The sequence below is a fragment of the Pseudorca crassidens genome, chromosome 15, assembly GCF_039906515.1.
Source record: "Pseudorca crassidens isolate mPseCra1 chromosome 15, mPseCra1.hap1, whole genome shotgun sequence".
Lineage (NCBI taxonomy): Eukaryota > Metazoa > Chordata > Mammalia > Artiodactyla > Delphinidae > Pseudorca > Pseudorca crassidens.
The window spans coordinates 26599062-26621556 of record NC_090310.1 but is presented as its reverse complement, the minus strand read 5'-3'; the positions used below and the strand labels follow the sequence as shown (position 1 = coordinate 26621556).

The window sequence follows — 22495 nt, the reverse complement described above, 5'->3', positions numbered from 1 at the left end:
AAATTTTTCATTGTTATCTCCTTTTTCTCTCATGAGCTATTTAGAAGTACTTTCCTGATCATAAATTTTTGAAGCCTCTTGCTGCTGGTTGATAAATCATTTTCTTAAAGCCTTTTCATACCTCCACAAGCTGTGTGGATACTTGCCCCAGATGATGTCTTAAGAATAACAACAAACAACAAATGAACAACACATGTCCTATAGAGCTTCTCCCCCAGCTCAGTACAAAACTACATACCTGTGCAGTCAAGAAGGTCAGTACAATAAAGAGGCTAAGTCTGGATTCAAGTGCTGACCAGACCACTTGGTAAGTGTGGGAATTTGGGCAAATAACTTAATCTTGCTGCACCTCAGTTTCATCTTCTATAAAACAAAGCTAACAAAACAGTATCTGTTTCACAGAGTTATTGGGGAGTGTTTAGCACCTAGCCATCATTCAATAAATAGTACTATTTTAAAAATCAGTCTAGCTGCTGATTTTACCTGTACTTTTAATGCTGCTGTGCTTTGTTGGTTAAGATAAACCTCTGGGTTTCTGGAAAGTAAAGACCCATGTTCCAAATAGCTTTGTTATACTTGTGTCCAAAATAGTTTCATGTCTCTCTGAAGTTCATGCAAACACATACAGAGTGGACACAGGCACCGGCAGACAAGACTGTCCCATTTTATATTCAAATTCAAATTCAAAATACACACAGATGCAAACGACAGAGATTGTCACAAAAACGCACTCAGCCAAGCCCAGAACCCACAGATCCAGGTCCACACTCACGCTTCTGTAACACTCGCCACAAAGATGGATCCATTGCCCCCAGATAGAGATGCTCTCACAAATCCCACTCAAAACCTAGCAGCACGCTGATGTCACAAGCCCCAGTATGGGCTGCTGCCTTGTTTTTACTTCCTTTGTGATGGTTCTGTTTTAGTTGTTTTGTTGTTCTTCGTAGAGTTATCACCTACCCTCTTTTCTGTCTACCCAGCCCCCAAGCTCCCCGCCCCCAAGCCTCCATTGCGCATGCGTCCTCATCCTTTTTTTTTCTCTCTCTCTCTCTCTCTCTCTCTCCCCCTCCTCCCCCCCCCCCCCCCCAACACTCCTGTACCAGTCGGCTGTCCCCGGCCCTGGCGGCGGAAGAGATGGAGCAACGTCACGAGCGCCCGGCCCCTTAAGACGCTGCTGGCTGGAGCCGCCTCCCTCCCTGCAACCCGCAGCGGGGATGGAGTAAAGGGAGACCCGTCGACCTGCCCGCGGAGATCAGCGATGGAGTTAAAGCAATCTTTGTCCATCCATCTGGAAGCTGAGAAGCCTTTGAGGCGCTATGGGGCGGTGGAGGAGACGGCGTGGAAAGCGGAGGGACTGGGGAGAAGTGAGTATTCGGGCGGGGGGTGGGACAGTTGGGGATCCGTGCGCTGGAGCGGGTGGTCGCGGGAGCGCGGGGTTGGTAGGGAGCGGACCGAGGGAGGCGCCCCCGCAGCGGGGCTTTCAGCGCTGCGGGGATGCGCTGCGCTGCGCTGCGACGCTCTCTCCCTCGAACAAAAGCCTCCGGGTTGGGCTTCACCGGGAGGCTCGGGAATCTCCAGGCAGCTGAGCCGGGAGTCTGGGGTGGACTCGGGAGTCCCGGATCCAAGCTCGCAGCCGGTCTTGGAAAGTAGGGTCTTTCCCGCAGCCGAGGGAGGAGGGTCTTTTCTCCACCGGGATGCACTAGGACGCTGGAGCCTTTGGACCATCCTGGAAAGCGCCCACGTCTCTGGAGAGGGGGGAGTGTCCGCTGGGTTTCTGCTTTTGCTTCTCCCCCGGCGTGAGGTTCAGGGCACACCTGAAATTCCCAGCGTTTCTTCTCCTGCCTTCTCCAGGGTCGCGAGTGGGAGGGAAAGGATTAGGGGAAGGTTAACCCTGTGCACGCCCTTCTTTCTCTCTTGACTCAAAGTCTCTGGTTTGGGTACAATCCTAGAAGGCAGTTCTGAAATGGACAGACTGTATTTGCTACTTCTCTCTACGGTATTTTGGGGTCAACAACATTAACAAATAAACTAAGGATTGTTTGTTTTTAATGAATAGGATGCAGTAGTTGAAACTCCTGCTCTCAAAGTATAGAGGCAGCTGCAGGGGTCCCAGCGTCACCAGCCCTCCCTGCAAACCCCGGGCGCTTAGCAGTCCCCTGCCCTTGCACTGCTTGCTTTAGCTCCGTACCTCCATCCGGGCTGGGAAGGGCCGTCTCGCCCTTCACAAGGACCCTCAGCTTCCTGCCTTGGCGCTGAGCTATGTTGGACCGAAGTATTGTGAATATGCTCTTTTCCTGTCTTCACCTGGTAGAAGATTGTGTGTGTGTGTGCTTTCTCCATACCTGTAATTACAAATTAAGAAGATCTTTTTAGAATGGCTCAACTGTACTCTGGTTTTCATGGGTTCAAGTAGAAATCACAGTCAAATGTCTTAGTTCTGCACCTGGAAACCAGAGTGTGTCCAGCCTCTCTCCTTTTCTTTTCTTTCTCCTTTTAAAATATGGGTCCTTCCTCCCGTTTCATCCTTTCAAAACCCTTTGGCTTTGGTACTTTAACATGACATGAGGGCTGAGGGTCTCTGGTCTTCCTGCAAGCTCAAAATAATACCCACAATGGCTGCCTTTTGTTGATAGATTGCCATGTATTAAGTCTTGCCTGTGCTAAGAACTTTAAATGCATCCTCTCATTCAATCCCTGGAACAGCCTCCTTGAGGGGAATATTATGACTTGTGACTCCCCTTACATAGATGGAAAAATTGGGGCTTGCTAGGTGAGGTGATTTAAGTGGCAGAGTCAGGATTTGAACTCAGGTTTGTTGGGCCCCTGCGCCCCTCTCTGCTTTTAACCTGAAGGTGTATTGCTTTCACATTTTCAGGAAGCTTTCTAAATCTGTTGAGAGTCCCAGAACACATTCAGTGATTTTAAGTATGTGGCAGCCTGTTGGTCTCTGGAGTTCACGGTGGCCTTGAAAGACTACTGGGTCTGTGCAGAATAGAAGCCCTGGGTTTGAATCCTGGCTCTGCCGCCTTGCTGACATGTGACTGAATTTATAACTAGTCACATTTTTTTTAAGCCTCACTCTGCCTCTGTTCTCTGAAAGGGAGATGATAATAATACATACCTTATGGCTTAATTGTGAACATTCAATAAGATGATGTAGGTAGAGCTCAAGGTAAGTGCTGAATATATTGGCTGCTTCCATTATTTTGTTACTACATCTGTAGAAAGAACCTGTTTTTATCCTTTGCAAAGAATTACATAAATCAACACTATGGACTAAAGCTGCAATGTTGGCCAGGTCCCTAGTAATTCTCTTATGTTTTTTTATGTTCTCACCACTTTATTAGGAAAAATTTCAAGCATACAGAAAAATTGCAGTGAAAACCTGATTTATAGCATTTTTGCTCCTGAAATTTTTGTACTTCTAAGTCTTAGGCTGCAAACTGTTAAAAGGTTGGCGGAAAGGCTTTCTTATCCTCTCTCTTCCAAACCAACAAAGATTCTCACTCTTGCTTCCCATTCAGATGCAAGACCACAGTTTCTGATCTGCTTTTGGTGTGGATCCCCAAATCTTTTTTTTTCTTTCATTTTTACCTATTCAAATTCAAAATCTTCTTAAAGCACTGATCCAGAGTTTCACTTTTTTTTTTTTTTCAGAGTTTCACTTTTGAATCTAGACTTTTGATCTCTAGACTCTTGTCTGCAGCCTAACTTTTTTTTTTTTTTTTTTAAGTGGACTTTTTTTTCTTTTTGGACTCTCTCTCAACTCCCAGGGGATCTGTGGATCCATCCCATAACATCTGGGGCCTCCACTTATTTATTAATGAAGTGTGAAAATTAGTACTATTGATTCTGTGGCATAATAATTGTCAAGCCAATGTCGCTATGCAGGAAATGCTGGAGAAAAAGAGAGGCCCATTAAAAAGAAGACACTCTCTGTTTAACTTTTACACATATTTAAATATTTTATGTTAAACACTGAGTAGGTGTTACTTAAAAAGACTTGAAAAGGGGAAAAAGATTGCAAAACTGGTCATTTTCAGTTAAGGTTGTATTAACCATTCTCTTTAATGTTAGCTAGAGTTTCTAGGTAGAAGATATAAATAGTATAGTAGCTAAGAATGAGAGTTTTGAAATCAGGTGACATGGATCCAAACCAGCTCTAACACCTTGTTGCTTTGTCACCCTGGGAAAATTGCTGAACCGTTCTGTAAGTTAGCTGTCTCATCTATAAAATGGGGATATGTTGGTTTGAACCCTTGGGAACTTGCCAGCTGAAATCTGAAACTGGCCCCGTACTCAGAGGGCAAGAAGAGGCCAAAGAAAGAGACAGCCACTCCAGATTGGTAGGTGGCAGGTTTAGCAACAAGGGAACTTACATACGAGGCTTGTCTTGGGCGCCACAAGATCTCTGCACCGGCCCGCCAGAATCTCAACAGTTTACATAGAGGCCTTAATGGGGTTCAGTGGTGTATCCCATCCTGATGGTCTCAACAACATCCTACTCTCTCAAAGCCGCATCCTTGAACTGGCTCCTAGTGCAAGAAGAATGGGTGGAATATACATTTCAAGGACGGGAGGGGTGAGGAGCCTCCGATGACCCCAGTCCTGCTCAAGAGTCAGCTGGCAGTTCCATCCTCTCAGTGACATCTTCCAACAGGATAGTAAGGACCACTTCAGGCTGTTGGGAGGATTAAATAAGATAATGTATATAATGCATTTAGCACAGTGCTTGACATACAGTAAGCACTCAATCCATGCTGAATGGTTGTCACAATAGGGCAGGGGTCCCCAACCCCGGGCCATGGACCGGTATCAGCCTGTGGCCTGTTAGGAACCAGGCCATACAGCAGGAGGTGAGCAGCAGGCAGGTGAGCGAAGCATCATCGGTATTTACAGACTCTCCCTATCATTGCACTACCGCCTGAGCTCCGCCTCCTGTCAGGTCAGCTGCGGCATTAGATTCTCATAGGAGCTGGAACCCTACCGTGAACTGCGCATGCGAGGGATCTAGGTTGTGCGCTCCTTATGAGAATCTAATGCCTGATGATCTGAAGTGGAGCTGAGGTGGTGATGCCAGCGCTGGGGAGCGGCTGCAAATACAGATTATCATTAGCAGAGAGGTTTGCCTGCACAGAGACCATAACAAATCAATTGCTTGCAGACTCATATCAAAACCTTATCAGTGAGTGGCAAGTGAAAACAAGCTCAGGGCTCCCACTGATTCTGTATTATGGTGAGTTGTATAATTATTTCATTATATATTACAATGTAATAATAATAGAAGTAAAGTGCACAGTAAATGTAATGCCCATGAATCATCCTGAAACCGTCCCCCCACCCCCGGTCCGTGGAAAAATTGTCTTCCACGAAACCGGAAACCAACGTTCCAAAAAACGTTGGGGACCACAGCAATAGGACATAAGAGGATGGTGCCCAATAGCATTGGAGGAGATTATTCCAGCCTGCCAGTTTTTCCTTGCGTGCATTTCTTTGTAAGTTCCAGGTAATGATTGTGTAGATACCACCTTCTTCCTTATGGGAAGGTGTAGGAAACGGCTTTTGCACCCTTGGAAACCACCTAGTATTTTCTCCTTTGAGAAAGAGTCTAAGGAATTGATCCCATCCACTTATTCTTTTTTTTTTTTTTAATACATTTATTTATTTATTTTTGGCTGCGTTGGGTCTTCATTGCTGTGCATGGGCTTTCTCTAGTTGCGGTGATCAGGGGGGCTACTCTTTGTTGTGGTGCACGGGCTTCTCATTGCGGTGGCTTCTCCTTGCGGAGCACGGGCTCTAGGCATGCGGGCTTCAGTAGTTGTGGCACATGGGCTTCAGTAGTTGTGGCTCGCGGGCTCTAGAGCACAGGCTCAGTAGTTGCGGCGCACGGGCTCAGTTGCTCCGTGTCATGTGGGATCTTCCCGGACCAGGGCTCGAACCCGTGTCCCCTGCATTGGCAGGTGGATTCTTAACCACTGCGCCACCAGGAAAGCCCTCCCATCCACTTCTGACAACATTTTTCCACTAGAAGTGAGTAGGTTTTTTGTTTTTTTTTACTCAGTTGGAAAATGCATAGTGACATTTCAGTGTGGTTAGATATATAAAAGTATTGCTTTCAACCAACTGTAATTAATTAGGGGAGACACAAAGACAAGGTGCCTTTTGACAAAGCACAGAGCTTTTTAAAAGCACAGTTGTCGGTGGTCTTGGCCGTTTCTTGAAAGATTTGAGTGTGCCTTAAAGGATGATCAAGATTTTGGACAGGGGAGGTGGGGGATGGTGGCACAGCGGGTAGGAGATGCCAGGAGAGATAACAGCATTGGCAAAAGCGTAGAGGTGGAAATAAATGTGCTTATGAGTAGGAGATTGGAATAAAGTGGAAAGCTCAAACGATAATCTTTCTATAAGCCCAGGAGAGATGACAATTATTTAAAAATCCAAGAGTGTGTGCCGACTGGCAAACAGATCATTAAACTGGCCAATGTTTCAGGTTTAATAAACAGTGTGGAGACTGAAAAATATGAATTGCCGGCAATGTATATTATAGATACTTGGGAAAGAATTTGTGTTACTTTCATCTATTTGATTAAATATGCTAATTTTATTATTTCAGTTTTGTTTTAGTCTTATTTCTCTTTTCTTATTACAGAAGTAGTACATGCACTTTATAAAGAATTCAAACTCATCTGAAATATAAAAATAAAAAGTGAAAAATTACCATAATCTGCTCCCCCTTCCCCATTTATTCATTCAATAAATAGGTATTAACTGCTTTATAAGTGCCAGGCAGTGTTCTAGGGGCTCAGACACAGTGTGGGGCAAGACAAGCAAGGTTCCTGCCTGCATGGAGCTTCTATTCAAGGGGAAAGCAGGAAGTGGGCTGGGAGTGAAGGTGACAGACAATACATAAGCAAATAAATAATGTCGTTCAGATGATGATGTGTTATGTGGGAATTAATAGGGGAGGGATATTTCCCGTCCAGTGGTCAGGAAATGCTTTCCTAAGGAGGTGACACTTTGCCATGTAAATGTCAAGGATCCAAGAAGCAAATGCAAAGGGCCTTGGTATGTTAGAGGAAGAGACAGAAGGCCAGGGTGGCTGGAACCGGGAGGGTCAGGGTAGAGAGAGGAGATAAATCAGCAAGGAGCCAGACTGGGTAGGACCTTGTAGGTTGTGATTAAAAAAAAGAAAGTACAGATTTTATTCTTGTTGTAGAAGCTGCTGCTGATTGTCTAGCTTAACTAACATGAGCTGGTTTTTGTTTTTAAAAGGTCACATCGGCTACTAGATGAAGAATCAGACCATGGGGCAAGTGGTGATCGATGTAATCACTGTTCGCTGTAGTCTCAGGGTCCTTCCTAATCAATCCCATTTTGGATAAGTGGTAGGAATTTCCTTAGTGTGAAAGGAGTGACAAGGGTAAAGGCAACATGGACCACCTTTTGGGAGACTGAGCATCGGGTTAATGTTTAGGAGGTGTGCTAGTCTCTGCAGTCTCCCTGGAGAGGCAGCTGACTGTGTAACTTTATTGCAGGAACCATAATAGCAGGAAGGCAAAGATGATGAATATGATATTATCTTGTATGTCCTTTGAACAAAACCAATTATTTACATAGCTCTGTTTATTCGGTATTCTAAGTTTCATTTTTGCAAGCGTTTCCTTCTTATATGTCCATTGAAGGAAAAATCAGTTATGCCTATTCTTGGTCTTGGATTAATTATTAAACACTTATTAATAATAATAGTAGTTAGTGAGCCTTAGCTATGAACTGCAGCTTATTAAATTCTAACAACTCTATTAGGTCAGCAGATAATTATGCCCCTTTCATAGATGGGGAAACTGAGGCTTAAGGAGGTTAAGAAAGCTGAAGGCCACGAAGCTAGTGAATGGTAGAGCTGGAGCCTGATTCTAGCTCTCTTTGACTCTAGATATTCCTAGTCAGTGTCTGTTATTCGTGGCACCGCGCTAGATGTTGCAGAGATTAGAGATGAAATAAGACACAGCCCCTACTCTGAGGAAGCTTACAGATTTGAGGAAGGGGAGCACAGATGTGAAGAACATCATGATATATATTATAAACCGGTATAAACAGTATGAAATAGATGCTAAATGAAGGTACAAGTGGGAAACGAGCAGAAGAAGAGATTGGCTCTTCCTGGGGGCTCCAGCATGACAGTAGGAGGAGTGTTTGCACTGGACCTGAAGGCTGAGCAGGGTTTCAGTGGGTGAAGAGAGGGGAGAAGGGCATTTCAGGTGAGCTGCCAGCCTCAGGCAAGGAGGTGGAGATCCCAAAGGCCATGCACCACTTTTTTTTTTTTTTTTTTCTGTTTCTTTCCCCTTGGAAAGAAACCTTGGGGTCTGTTTCACTCATGTGAATCACCTGTTACCTGGATGATCCTGAGGGCTGGAGACAAGCACAGGTGGAGGCTTTTTATGTGTAGCGCTTCAGAACATCACTCACAAAGCTCCCCCAAGGATGTTTACCATACAATCCACTCATTCCCTAACTATTCACTTACCCGATGGGCTTGAGCCCCTACTATGCGTTAGCTAATGAAGAAGACCCAGACTTCACCATTAAGGAGTTCTCTGGCTGGCTGTGTTCCAATCCTCCCTCTGCTGCTTCCCAACACTGTGATCTTGGACAAGTTGCCTAACTTCCCTGGACCCTACTCTCTTCATCTGTGAAATGGGAATGTACTTAATACCATGGAACTGTACACTTAGAAATGGTTAAGATGGGAATTCCCTGGCGGTCCAGTGGTTAGGACTCAGTGCTCTCATTGCCAGGCGCCCAGCTTCGATCTCTGTTCAGGGAACTAAGATCCCACAAGCCGTGTGGCACACCCAAAAAATAAAAAATAAATAAATACAGGTATAATTTATATAATATAATAACAAATATATTGTAGGTCCAAGTGGTCACACCGAGGGATGGTCCTGGGGTCTGGAAGAGAAAAGGACTCTTGAAGTAGGCTGAAAAGGTGAACAACATTTCATCACTGAATGAGGGGAACAGCATTCCAGGCAGAGGGAATGGCACACGTGCACATTTTACCCAGGAACTACAGCTGGATCAGTCATGCTTGCTAGGCTCTTAAAAAGTGAGGGAGACAAGACGGGCAGGAGGTGAGTGCATTTTGGAGTCCAGATAAGTTTGTAGGAGGCTAGACAGGAGAAGGCTCAGCTCCACATTTCCTGCAGGGTCCACGTGGGGTGACCAAGGACTAGACTGCTAGAATTAAGTTTGGGGATTTTTGTTTGTTTGAATGAGTCAGAGTCTGACTTACTGATAGTTATTTTTTAGTTAAAATGCCTTGACATTAAAGGAGCAAAACTAGTGATTTTAAGAGAAGTAGAAGAGAACGATGGTAAGAAATACCATACACTGAACACTTACTATGTGCCTGCTCCAAGCACGTGTTTACGTGCATGCTCTAATTTACTCCTTCCAACACACCCTATGATGTGAGGTGCAATGGAGCCATTTATTGCTCTATTTTACAGATGAGGAAACTGAGACTCAAAGAGATTAAGCAACTTGCCCGATGCCAGTCTGCTAGTAAGTGGCAGAGCTGGAACTTGAACCCAGCACGGGTGACTTCATCCTACTGCCTTTCTTATTTCCTGGGATTAGTAAAACCGCTCTTAATACAGATACAGATAAGGTCGGTTAGACACTTCTCTGGGTTTCTTAGTACTGATTCTGTTCTCTGGCTCATTAATTTCCTTTTCCATTACAAACGCATCCCTTGTAAACTTGAGGACTACGTCTCACTGCTTCAGAGTGCCTTCAGGGTAAAACTGCGGTGGGAGCTTAAAGACATTTACAGAAATGCAGCAGAAGAATTTTCCTGTTTTGAAAACTTGTAGCTTCCCAGAGAGAGGCCTCCCTGGGGGTGACCAAGAAAGATTTCATGGACAGTCTAGTGTTTGAGAGTGGGAATTCTGCCTGCATTTGAATCATGACTTTAACACTTATTAGCTCTGTGACCTTGGGTTAGTTACTTAACCTCTCTGAATTTCATCTTCTCAGCTATACACAGCTTTTTTTTTTTGGTGGGGGGGGGGCCCGCACTGTGCAGCATACAGGATCTTTGTTCCCCAGCCAGGGATTGAACCTGCATTGGGAGCGTAGAGTCTTAACAACTGGACCGCCAGGGAAGTCCCTCGTCTTCTCATCTATAAAATGGAGATAGTAAGAAGACCTGCCTCATAGGGTAATGAGGAAGATTCAGTGAGATAATGTGGAAAGCCCTTGCAGAGAATGTGGAAAGCCACAGTCTCCCTAAATGATGGTGATGGTGTTGATGATGATGATACTGACAGAACAGGATATAAAGTGGACCTTAACTGGGTAGTATTTAAACAATTGGAAAGAAGGAAAAGAGGAAAGTTAAAGTGGGCGGTCTGGCCTCAGGAAAAGTGTGGAGGTGATGATGTGTAAGGAGATTGTTGGAGGCATGCATGAACTTGGCTGCACTGGTGGATTGGGGAAGTCCAGGGTTGATTGATCAGGGCCCCTAGACTTGAGCAGATTAAAAATGACAGGCTGCATGGAGCCACTGCAGGACAAGGGGCAGAGGTAAAGAAAGTAGCATCTTAGGAAGACTTGTCTGGCAGTGGTTGCAGACGGGATGGAAGGGCAGGGACTCCGGGGCGGTGGAGGACCAACCAGGCGTGTTTTGGAATCATCTGATCGTGAGTTCACAGGGACTGGCGTCTAAAGCAGTGGCAGTGGGTTGGGAGGAAGGGACTAACCAGACAGACATCTGGAAGGGAAAAAGCATTGGTGGTTGATTACGGAGAGGAAAGAAAGAGGGTCTTCTAAACATAGGCAATGTGACAGGTGGGAAATAACTGTTGTTAGCCTGAGGTCTTCGGAATTTAAATACATCAGCACCAGTGCTGCTTATTCTCACTTTCAGTAGGTTTTAAAGAGGTGCATGGATTATGGGTGTCGGCAGAAGTAATAGTAATGGCCTCTTACCTTTATAGCACTTTCCAGTTTATACTTTTCCTGTGTTTTCTAATTTACTCTTTACAAAAAAAGGCAAAGGGCAGAAGTCATCATGGCCCTTTGTAAGTGGGGACACAGGTTAAGGACTCACCCCAGGGAAGGGGTGCAGCCAGTATGGACTGAGCAAGGACACAACAGCCCAGGCTGTTTGCACTAGACTAGGGTTTCCAGGGACATATTTATTTGGATAAATCACGAACAACAACTGCATTACAAGATGGTGACAAGTATGTCTAGATTTCATAAAATGCAAATTGGAAAATAACTATAATGCATGACACTAATTATTCAGTTTATTTAAAATTCCCAAACAGGTAAGTCATTCATTCATGTATTTGTCCATTCATCCATTCATTTCCTCATCCATTGAATACATATTTAATGATAGCCTCTTATATGCCAGATATTATGCTAAGCTCTTTAGAATACAGTAGCCCTTTGAGTAGGACATCTATAGTCCCTGCCTTCAGGTGACTTAAGGTCTTTTGGAAAAAATAGAACTACTATATGATCCAGCAATCTCACTTCTGGGAATATATCTGAAGGAAATGGAAACAGGATATCAAAGAGCCCTCTACACCCCCATGCTCACTGCAGCATTATTCACAATAGCCAAGACATGGAAACAACCTAAGTGTCCATCAGCCGATGAATGGATAAAAAAGATGTGCTGTATATATACAATGGAATATCATTCAGCCATGAGAAAGAAGGAAATCCTGCCATTTGTGACAAAATGGATGGAACTTGAAGGCATTTTGCTAAGTGACATAAGTTAGAGAGAAAGACAAATAGTGCACGATATCACACATGTGGAATCTAAAAAAAAAAATCAGTCTCATAGAAACAGTAGAAAAGTGGTTGCTAGGGGCTGGGGGAGGGGGGAAATGGGAAGAGGTTGGTAAAAGGGTACCTACCAGCTTTCAGGTATAAGATGAAGGAGGTCTGATAAGAACTTGCTGTATAGCACAGGGAACTCTACTCAATACTCTGTAATGGCCTATATGGGAAAAGTATCTTAAAAGAAAAAAAAAAAAAGAGTGGATCTATGTATATGTTTAACTGATTCACTTTTCTGTACCCCTGAAACAAACACAACATTGTAAATCAACTATACTCCAATAAAATTTTTTTTAAAAAGATGAGGTCTGAGGATCTAGTATAAAACATGATGACTATAGTTGATAATACTGAATTATATCATTGAAATTTGCAAAGAGAGTAGAACTTAAATGTCCTCACCAAAAAAATAAACAAATATATAAACGTGTGGTGATAAATGTTTTAGCTAACTACATGGTGAGAATCTTTTCACAATGTTTACCTATATCAAATCACCACAATGTACACTTTATTTTTTTTAACATCTTTATTGGAGTATAATTGCTTTACAATGGTGTGTTAGTTTCTGCTTTATAACAAAGTGAATCAGTTATACATATACATATGTTCCCATATCTCTTCCCTCTTGCATCTTCCTCCCTCCCACCCTCCCTATCCCACCCCTCTAGGTGGTCACAAAGCACCGAGCTGATCTCCCTGTGCTATGAGGCTGCTTCCCACTAGATATCTGCCCTACGTTTGGTAGTGTATATATGTCCATGCCTAACTCTGGCTTTGTCACAGCTTACCCTTCCCCCTCCCCATATCCTCAAGTCCATTCCCTAGTAGGTCTGTGTCTTTATTCCTGTCTTACCCCTAGGTTCTTCATGACATTTTTTTCCCTTAAATTCCATATATATGTGTTAGCATACGGTATTTGTCTTTCTCTTTCTGACTTACTTCACTCTATATGACAGACTCTAGGTTTATCCACCTCAATACAAATAGCTCAATTTCGTTTCTTTTTATGGCTGAGTAATATTCCATTGTATATATGTACCACATCTTCTTTACCCATTCATCCGAACATGGGCACTTAGGTTGTTTCCATCTCCGAGCTATTGTAAATAGAGCTGCAATGAACATTTTGGTACATGACTCTTTTTGAATTATGGTTTTCTCAGGGTATATGCCCAGTAGTGGGATTGCTGGGTCATATGGTAGTTCTATTTGTAGGTTTTTAAGGAACCTCCATACTGTTCTCCACAGTGGCTCTATCAATTTACATTCCCACCAACAGTGCAAGAGGGTTCCCTTTTCTCCACACCCTCTCCAGCATTTATTGTTTGTAGATTTTTTGATGATGGCCATTCTGACTGGTGTGAGGTGATACTTCATTGTAGTTCTGATTTGCATTTCTCTAATGATCAGTGATGTTGAGCATCCTTTCATGTGTTTGTTGGCAGTCTGTATATCTTCTTTGGAGAAATGTCTTTTTAGGTCTTCTGCCCATTTTTGTATTGGGTTGTTTGTTTTTTTGTTATTCAGCTGCATGAGCTGCTTATAAATTTTGGAGATTAATCCTTTGTCAGTTGCTTCATTTGCAAATATTTTCTCCCATTCTGAGGGCTGTCTTTTGGTCTTGTTTATGGTTTCCTTTGCTGTGCAAAAGCTTTGAAGTTTCATTAGGTCCCATTTGTTTATTTTTGTTTTTATTTCCATTTCTCTGGGAGGTGGGTCAGAAAGGACCTTGCTGTGATTTATGTCATAGAGTGTTCTGCCTATGTTTTCCTCTAAGAGTTTGATAGTTTCTGGCCTTACATTTAGGTCTTTAATCCATTTTGAGCTTATTTTTGTGTATGGTGTTAGGGAGTGATCTAATCTCATACTTTTACATGTACCTGTCCAGTTTTCCCACCACCACTTATTGAAGGGGCTGTCCTTTCTCCACTGTACATTCCTGCCTCCTTTATCAAAGATAAGGTGACCATATGTACGTGGGTTTATCTCTGGGCTTTCTATCCTGTTCCATTGATCTATCTTTCTGTTTTTGTGTCAGTACCATACTGTCTTGATTACTGTAGCTTTGTAGTATAGTCTGAAGTCAGGGAGCCTGATTCCTCCAGCTCCATTTTTCGTTCTCAAGATTGCTTTGGCTATTCGGGGTCTTTTGTGTTTCCATACAAATTGTGAAATTTTTTGTTCTAGTTCTGTGAAAAATGCCATTGGTAGTTTGATAGGGATTGCATTGAATCTGTAGATTGCTTTGGGTAGTAGAGTCATTTTCACAATGTTGATTTTTCCAATCCAAGAACATGGTATATCTCTCCATCTATTTGTATCATCTTTAATTTCTTTCATCAGTGTCTTTAGTTTTCTGCATACAGGTCTTTTGTCTCCTTAGGTAGGTTTATTCCTAGATATTTTATTCTTTTTGTTGCAGTGGTAAATGGGAGTGTTTTCTTGATTTCACTTTCAGATTTTTCATCATTAGTATATAGGAATGCCAGAGATTTCTGTGCATTAATTTTGTATCCTGCTACTTTACCAAATTCATTGATTAGCTCTAGTAGTTTTCTGGTAGCACCTTTAGGATTCTCTATGTATAGTATCATGTCATCTGCAAACAGTGACAGCTTTACTTCTTCTTTTCCGATTTGGATTCCTTTTATTTCCTTTTCTTCTCTGATTGCTGTGGCTAAAACTTCCAAAACTATGTTGAATAAGAGTGGTGAGAGTGGGCAACCTTGTCTTGTTCCTGATCTTAGTGGAAATGCTTTCAGTTTTTCACCATTGAGGACGATGTTGGCTTTGGGTTTGTCATATATGGCCTTTATTATGTTGAGGAAAGTTCCCTCTATGCCTACTTTCTGCAGGGTTTTTATCATAAATGGGTGTTGAATTTTGTCAAAAGCTTTCTCTGCATCTATTGAGATGATCATATGGTTTTTCTCCTTCCATCTGTTAATATGGTTTATCACATTGATTGTTTTGCGTATATTGAAGAATCCTTGCATTCCTGGAATAAATCCCACTTGATCATGGTGTATGATCCTTTTAATGTGCTGTTGGATTCTGTTTGCTAGTATTTTGTTGAGGATTTTTGCATCTATGTTCATCAGTGGTATTGGCCTGTAGTTTTCTTTCTTTGTGACATCCTTGTCTGGTTTTGGTACCAAGGTGATGGTGGCCTCGTAGAATGAGTTTGACAGTGTTCCTCCCTCTGCTATATTTTGGAAGAGTTTGAGAAGGATACGTGTTAGCTCTTCTCTAAATGTTTGATAGAATTCGCTTGTAAAGCCATCTGGTCCTGGGCTTTTGTTTGTTGGCAGATTTTTAATCACAGTTTCAATTTCAGTGCTTGTGATTGGTCTGTTCATATTTTCTATTTCTTCCTGATTCAGTCTTGGCAGGTTGTGCATTTCTAAGAATTTGTCCATTTCTTCCAGGTTGTCCATTTTATTGGCATAGAGTTGCTTGTAGTAATCTCTCATGATCTTTTGTATTTCTGCAGTGTCAGTTGTTACTTCTCCTTTTTCATTTCTAATTCTATTGATTTGAGTCTTCTCCCTTTTTTTCTTGATGAGTCTGGCTAATGGTTTATAAATTTTGTTTATCTTCTCAAAGAACCAGCTTTTAGTTTTATTGATCTTTGCTATCGTTTCCTTCATTTCTTTTTCATTTATTTCTGATCTGATTTTCATGATTTCTTTCCTTCTGCTAACTTTGGGTTTTTTTTTATTCTTCTTTCTCTAATTGCTTTAGGTGCAAGGTTAGGTTGTTTATTCGAGATGTTTCCTGTTTCTTAAGGTGGGCTTGTACTGCTATAAACTTCCCTCTTAGAACTGCTTTTGCTGCATCCCGTAGATTTTGGGTCGTCGTGTCTCCATTGTCATTTGTTTCTAGGTAATTTTTGATTTCCTCTTTGATTTCTTCAGTGATCACTTCGTTATTAAGTAGTGTATTGTTTAGCCTCCATGTGTTTGTATTTTTTACAGATCTTTTCCTGTAATTGATATCTAGTCTCATAGCGTTGTGGTCGGAAAAGATACTTGATACGATTTCAATTTTATTAAATTTACCAAGGCTTGACTTGTGACCCAAGATATGATCTACCCTGGAGAATGTTCCATGAGCACTTGAGAAAAATGTGTATTCTGTTGTTTTTGGATGGAATGTCCTATAAATATCAATTAAGTCCATCTTGTTTAATGTATCATTTAAAGCTTGTGTTTCCTTATTTATTTTCATTTTGGATGATCTGTCCATTGGTGAAAGTGGGGTGTTAAAGTCCCAGACTATGAATGTGTTACTGTCGATTTCCCCTTTTATGGCTGTTAGTATTTGCCTTATGTACTGAGGTGCTTCTATGTTGGGTGCATATTTACAATTGTTATATCTTCTTCTTGGATTGATCCCTTGATCATTATGTAGTGTCCTTCTTTGTCTCTTCTAATAGTTTTTATTTTAAAGTCTATTTTGTCTGATATGAGAATTGCTACTCCAGCTTTCTTTTGGTTTCCGTTTGCATGGAATATCTTTTTCCATCCCCTTACTTTCAGTCTGTATGTGTCTCTAGGTCTGAAGTGGGTCTCTTGTAGACAGCAAATAAATGGGTCTTGTTTTTGTATCCATTCAGCCAATCTGTGTCTTTTGGTGGGAGCATTTAGTCCATTTACATTTAAGGTAATTATCGATATGTATGTTCCTATTCCCATTTTCTTAATTGTTTTGGGTTCGTTGTTGTAGGTCTTTTCCTTCTCTTGTGTTTCTTGCCTAGAGAAGTTCCTTTAGCAGTTGTTGTAAAGCTGGTTTGGTGGTGCTGAACTCTCTCAGCTTTTGCTTGTCTGTAAGGTTTTAATTTCTCCGTCAAATCTGAATGAGATCCTTGCTGGGTAGAGTAATCTTGGTTGCAGGTTTTTCTCCTTCATCACTTTAAATATGTCCTGCCAGTCCCTTCTGGCTTGCAGCTTCTGCTGAAGGATCAGCTGTTAACCTTATGGGGATTCCCTTGTGTGTTATTTGTTGTTTTTCCCTTGCTGCTTTTAATATGTTTTCTTTGTATTTAATTTTTGACAGTTTGATTAATATGTGTCTTGGCATATTTATTCTTGGATTTATCCTGTATGGGACTCTCTGTGCTTCCTGGACTTGGTTAACTATTTCCTTTCCCATATTAGGGAAGTTTTCAACTATAATCTCTTCAAATATTTTTTCAGTCCCTTTCTTTTCCTCTTCTTCTTCTGGAACCCCTATAATTCGAATGTTGTTGCATTTAGTGTTGTCCCAGAGGTCTCTGAGACTGTCCTCAGTTCTTTTCATTCTTCTTTCTTTATTCTGCTCTGCAGTAGTTATTTCCACTATTTTATCTTCCAGGTCACTTATCTGTTCTTCTGCCTCAGTTATTCTGCTATTGATCTCATCTAGAGTAGTTTTAATTTCATTTATTGTGTTGTTCATCGTTGTTTGTTTCATCTTTAGTTCTTCTAGGTCCTTGTTAAATGTTTCTTGCATTTTGTCCATTCTACTTCCAAGATTTTGGATCATCTTTACTATCATTATTCTGAATTCTTTTTCAGGTAGACTGTCTATTTCCTCTTCATTCGTTAGGTCTGGTGGATTTTTATCTTGCTCCTTCATCTGCTGTGTGTTTTTCTGTCTTCTCATTTTGCTTATCTTACTGTGTTTGGGGTCTCCTTTTTGCAGGCTGCAGGTTCGTAGTTCCCGTTGTTTTTGGTGTCTGTTCCCAGTGGCTAAGGTTGGTTCAGTGGGTTGTGTAGGCTTCCTGGTGGAGGGGACTAGTGCCTGTGTTCTGGTGGATGAGGCTGGATCTTGTCTCTCTGGTGGGCAGGTCCGTGTCTGGTGGTGTGTTTTGGTGTGTCTGTGGACTTACTATGATTTTAGGCAGCCTCTCTGCTAATGTGTGGGGTTGTGTTCCTGTCTTGCTAGTTGTTTGGCACAGGATATCCAGCACTGTAGCTTGCTGGTCGTTGAGTGAAGCTGGGTGCTGTTGTTGAGATGGAGATCTCTGGGAGATTTTCGCCGTTTGATATTATGTGGAGCTGGGAGGTCCCTTGTGGACCAGTGTCCTAAAGTTGGCTCTCCCACCTCAGAGGCACAGCACTGACTCCTGACTGCAGCACCAAGAGCCTTTCATCCACACGGCTCAGAATAAAAGGGAGCAAAAGTAGAAAGAAAGAATTAGAAGAAAGAAAGAAAGAAAGAAAGAAAGAAAGAAAGAAAGAAAGAAAGAACGGAGGGAGGGAGGGAGGGAAGGAGGGAGGGAGGAAGGAAGGAGGGAAGGAAGGAAAAAAGAAAGAAAGATAAAGTAAAATAAAATAAAGTAAGATAAAGTATAATAAAGTTATTAAAATAAAAAAGTAATTATTAAGAAAACAAAACAAAACAAGAAAAAAACGGACGGATAGAACCCTAGGACAAATGGTGGAAGCAAAGCTATACAGACAAAATCTCACACAGAGGCATACACATACACACTCACAAAAAGAGGAAAAGGGGAAAAAATCATAAATCTTGCTCTCAAAGTCCACCTCCTCAATTTGGGATGATTCGTTGTCTATTCATGTATTCCACAGATGCAGGGTACATCAAGTTGATTGTGGAGCTTTAATCCGCTGCTTCTGAGGCTGCTGGGAGAGATTTCCCTTTCTCTTCTTTTTTCTCACAGCTCCCAGGGGCTCAGCTTTGGATTTGGCCCCACCTCTGCGTGTAGGTCGCAGGAGGGCGTCTGTTCTTCGCTCAGACAGGACAGGGTTAAAGGAGCCGCTGATTGGGAGCTCCGGCTCACTCAGGCCGGGGGGAGGGAGGGGCACTGAGTGCGGGGCGGGCCTACGGCGTCAGAGGCTGGCGTGACGTTGCACTAGCCTGAGGCGCGCCGCGTGACGTTGCACCTGCCTGAGGCGCGCCGCGTGACGTTACACCAGCCTGAGGCGCGCCGCGTGACGTTACACCAGCCTGAGGCGCGCCGTGCGTTCTCCCAGGGGAGTTGTCCCTGGGTCGCGGGACTCTGGCAGTGGCGGGCTGCACAGGCTCCCCGGAAGGGAGGTGTGGATAGTGACCTGTGCTCGCACACGGGCTTCTTGGCGGCGGCAGCAACAGCCTTAGCGTCTTATGCCCGTCTCTGGGGTCCGCGCTTTTAGCCGCGGCTCGCGCCAGTCTCTGGAGCTCCTTCAAGCAGCGCTCTTAATCCCCTCTCCTCGCGCACCAGGAAACAAAGAGGGAAGAAAAAGTCTCTTGCCTCTTCGGCAGCTCCAGACTTTTCCCCGGACTCCCTCCCGGCTAGCCGCGGTGCACTAACCCGCTGCAGGCTGTGTTCACGCCGCCAACCCCAGTCCTCTCCCGGCGCTCCGACCGAAGCCCGAGCCTCAACTCCCTGCCCCGCCCGCCCCGGCAGTGAGCGGACAAGCCTCTCGAGCTGGTGAGTGCCGGTCGGCCCTGATCCTCTGTGCGGGAATCTCTCCGCTTTGCCCTCTGCACCCCCGTTGCTGTGCTCTCTTCCGCGGCTCCGAAGCTTTCCCCCTTCACCACCCGCAGTCTCCGCCCGCGAAGGGGCTTCCTAGTGTGTGGAAACTTTTCCTCCTTCACAGCCCCCTCCCACTGGTGCAGGTCCCGTTCCTATTCTTTTGTCTATGTTTATTTTTTTTTTTCTTTTGCCCTACCCAGGTACGTGGGAGGTTTATTGCCTTTTGGGAGGTCTGAGGTCTTCTGCCAGCGTTCAGTAGGTGTTCTGTAGGAGTTGTTGCACGTGTAGATGTATTTCTGGTGTATCTGTGGGGAGGAAGGTGATCTCCGCGTCTTACTCTTCTGCCATCTTCCCGGAAGCTCAATGTACACTTTAAATATCACATTTTTGTCAATTATACCTCAGTAAAGTTGAGAAAACTTCTTTGCAAAACCAAAGGACCAAGAGATGTTGCTGTGTCTCCCAGTCCTTCAGAAACAGAATTCAGTCAGCTTGCTGACCCGATGCCCTCATAGCTAAATGTTTTCAAGAGATTAATTCAGTTGTTTGGCCACAGGTGTGTTTTTGCAGGCCCTTGAGAAAGTGAATCCTAATAGGGTCAAACCAAGTTTTCTGGGCTAACCTGGAGTGCAATTACTTGATTCTGTTTTCCTGTGAGTGCCATGACCACAGAAACTCTGCGTGTTACATTCACTGCTGAATGCTGAATGCTCGGTGTCTATCACATCACCCAGCACTCAGAAGCTTCACGTTCAAAAAAATCACCAGTTGCTGAATTGGGCCACTGTTAATCCACAAAGATTGATATGCAAATGATTTAACTGTGTTTTGCAAACCTTCAAAATCATCAAACTAAAAAGAAATAAAGTTAGCTGGAGTCTTGGTCGAAATCACCTGCCCATCTCCTGCTTTAGAAAGTTTGTTCCTGCTCCTGTGGGTAGATGAGCTTTCTTGCTTTCCTGCTTTGAGGGAAGGTTGCAAGATTTTCAGATCAGATACAAAACAACAGGAATAGCTACTATTATTGTGAACTGGCAGTGCACCATGAATGCTATGATGGGTGTAGGCTGGGCAAGGTGCTTGACATATATACCATATCTCCTTGATTCTTAGATGTCAGCAAATGTGGGATGCACCATTCATAGTCAATCACATCTTTTTGGAACAACAAGAACAAAAAACAGCATGGCAGCATTAAATGTACTGGTCCATTAAAAGTCCTTTTAATTTCATGCGGAGAGCAGAGTCATCTTAGATGCTGCTGGTGAAATCGTTGAGTGTTCCAGCCTTTGGGGAAAGCAGTCAGATAACATCTATTAAAGTTTAAAATACTCATATGCTTTGACCCAGCAGTCTGACTCTGGGACTCTACCCAACAGAAATAGAAGCACCAGTGTACAAGGGAGTATGTGCAAAAAACAGAAAACCGAAACACTGAACACAGTGAAGGCCCAAGAGTAGAAGAATGGTTGAATAAATTATTGTTCATCCACTGTGAAAAGTAGGGAGCTGTTACAAAGGAATAAATTAGAGTAGTAATAGTTGTCTTAGAGGTATTATTGAGGGAGAAAAATGAGATCAAGGAAAATGTATATAACAGGATCTCATTTTTATAAAACAAAATGTCTTTCTCTGTATATATCACATATAATATATATGCATCCATGGATATGTGTGCGTGTTTGTATGTGTGTGATTTTATTAGTACGGAGAAAAACATGGAAAATGCATAACAAGTTGTTGCTATAGGCTACCTGGGGGAAGGTGGGGAGTGAGCGGGGGAGACGGGGCTGATGTGAGGGCCAGAGTGAGGTGGGGGCAATGGAGAGTCAAGCAAAAAAGAAAATTGAAAGGAAAACTTCACTAAAAAAACCTACTTAATATTATCACATGTATACATTTATGTTAAATTATGCATTTGTGGGATGGGGAAGGGGCATCCTAACTTCAGAAATGCTAAAATGTGGGAGAAGAAAGTGGTCTCAAAATTGAAGAGATACAGTTTTATCTGATTTACTCCCCTCTACCACCCTATAAGTTAAAGCATTGTGTGTGTGTGTGTATTAATATATATATGGAAATCCAGGAACAGAGAGATGAAAATCTTGCCCCATTAATCAACGGAGAAAGGATTTGAATCTAGGACTATCAAAAAGTCCATAACTTCCCCTTTAGTTACTTGTAAGCTTCCAACTATATTAAATTCCATTGGCTTTCCATATTTTTAAAGGGAAAGGCACCGAAATAGTGTGTGGAAACCAATTTTAAAGATTCTGGGTTGTCACCATGCTGACCCTTCCCACTTAGACCTTCTCCCATTGCAGTTCCCACGTGCCAGATTTCTTTGTTTTTTTTTTTAATTAATAATTTTATTTTTGGCTGCGTTGGGTCTTTGTTGTTGTGCATGGGCTTTCTCTAGTTGCAGCAGTGGGGCTACTCTTCATTGCAGTGCGTGGGCTTCTCATTACGGTGGTTTCTCTTGTTGCGGAGCACAGGCTCTAGGCGTGCAGGCTTCAGTAGTTGTGGCACTCAGGCTCAATAGTTGTGGCTCATGGGCTGTAGAGTTCAGGTTCAGTAGTTGTGACGCAAGGGCTTAGTTTCTCCGTGGCATGTGGGATCTTCCTGGACCAGGGCTCAAACCCATGTCCCTTGCATTGGCAGGCAGATTCTTAACCACTGCACCACCAGGGAAGTCAGTCCACATGCCAATTTCTCCTGGTGATCCCAGGGCAGAAGAAAGAAACAACTCTCTCCATAATCCTGGTCCCAGAGATAAATTTGGGAAATAGACAATAATGAGCAGAGGAAGGGACAAACCAGTCTTTCCTTACTTCGTGTTTTTCTTCCTGTGTTTATACCCCTTTGTCTTGGTCCATTCGGGCTGCTGTGACAGAAGACCATAGACTGGGGGGCTTTCAAACAACAGCAATTTCACTCGCAATTCTGGAGGCTGAGAAGTCCAAGATGAAGACACTGGCAAATCCAGTGCCTGGTAGGGGCTTCCTGGTTCATAGATGACTGTCTTTTAGCTGTGTTCTCATGTGGAGGAAGGGGGTGGGGAGACTTTCTGGGGTCTCTGTTATAAGGGCATTAATTCCACTCATGAGGGCTCCACCCTCATGACCTAATCACCTCCCAAAGGCCCCACCTCCTAATACCATCACATGG

At 43.1% G+C, this 22495-nt stretch overlaps 1 protein-coding gene across 3 annotated transcripts in view; it reads left to right on the top strand.

The window, feature by feature from the left end:
* Positions 1-22495, top strand: part of LOC137207111 (mpv17-like protein) — a 181617-nt gene that overhangs the window by 33880 nt on the left and 125242 nt on the right. For all 3 annotated transcript variants that reach the window (XM_067706564.1, XM_067706563.1, XM_067706565.1), the window contains exon 5: positions 1104-1364. In XM_067706564.1, coding sequence (XP_067562665.1) covers positions 1104-1364 — 261 coding nt within the window. The remainder of the gene's footprint in view (positions 1-1103; positions 1365-22495) is intronic.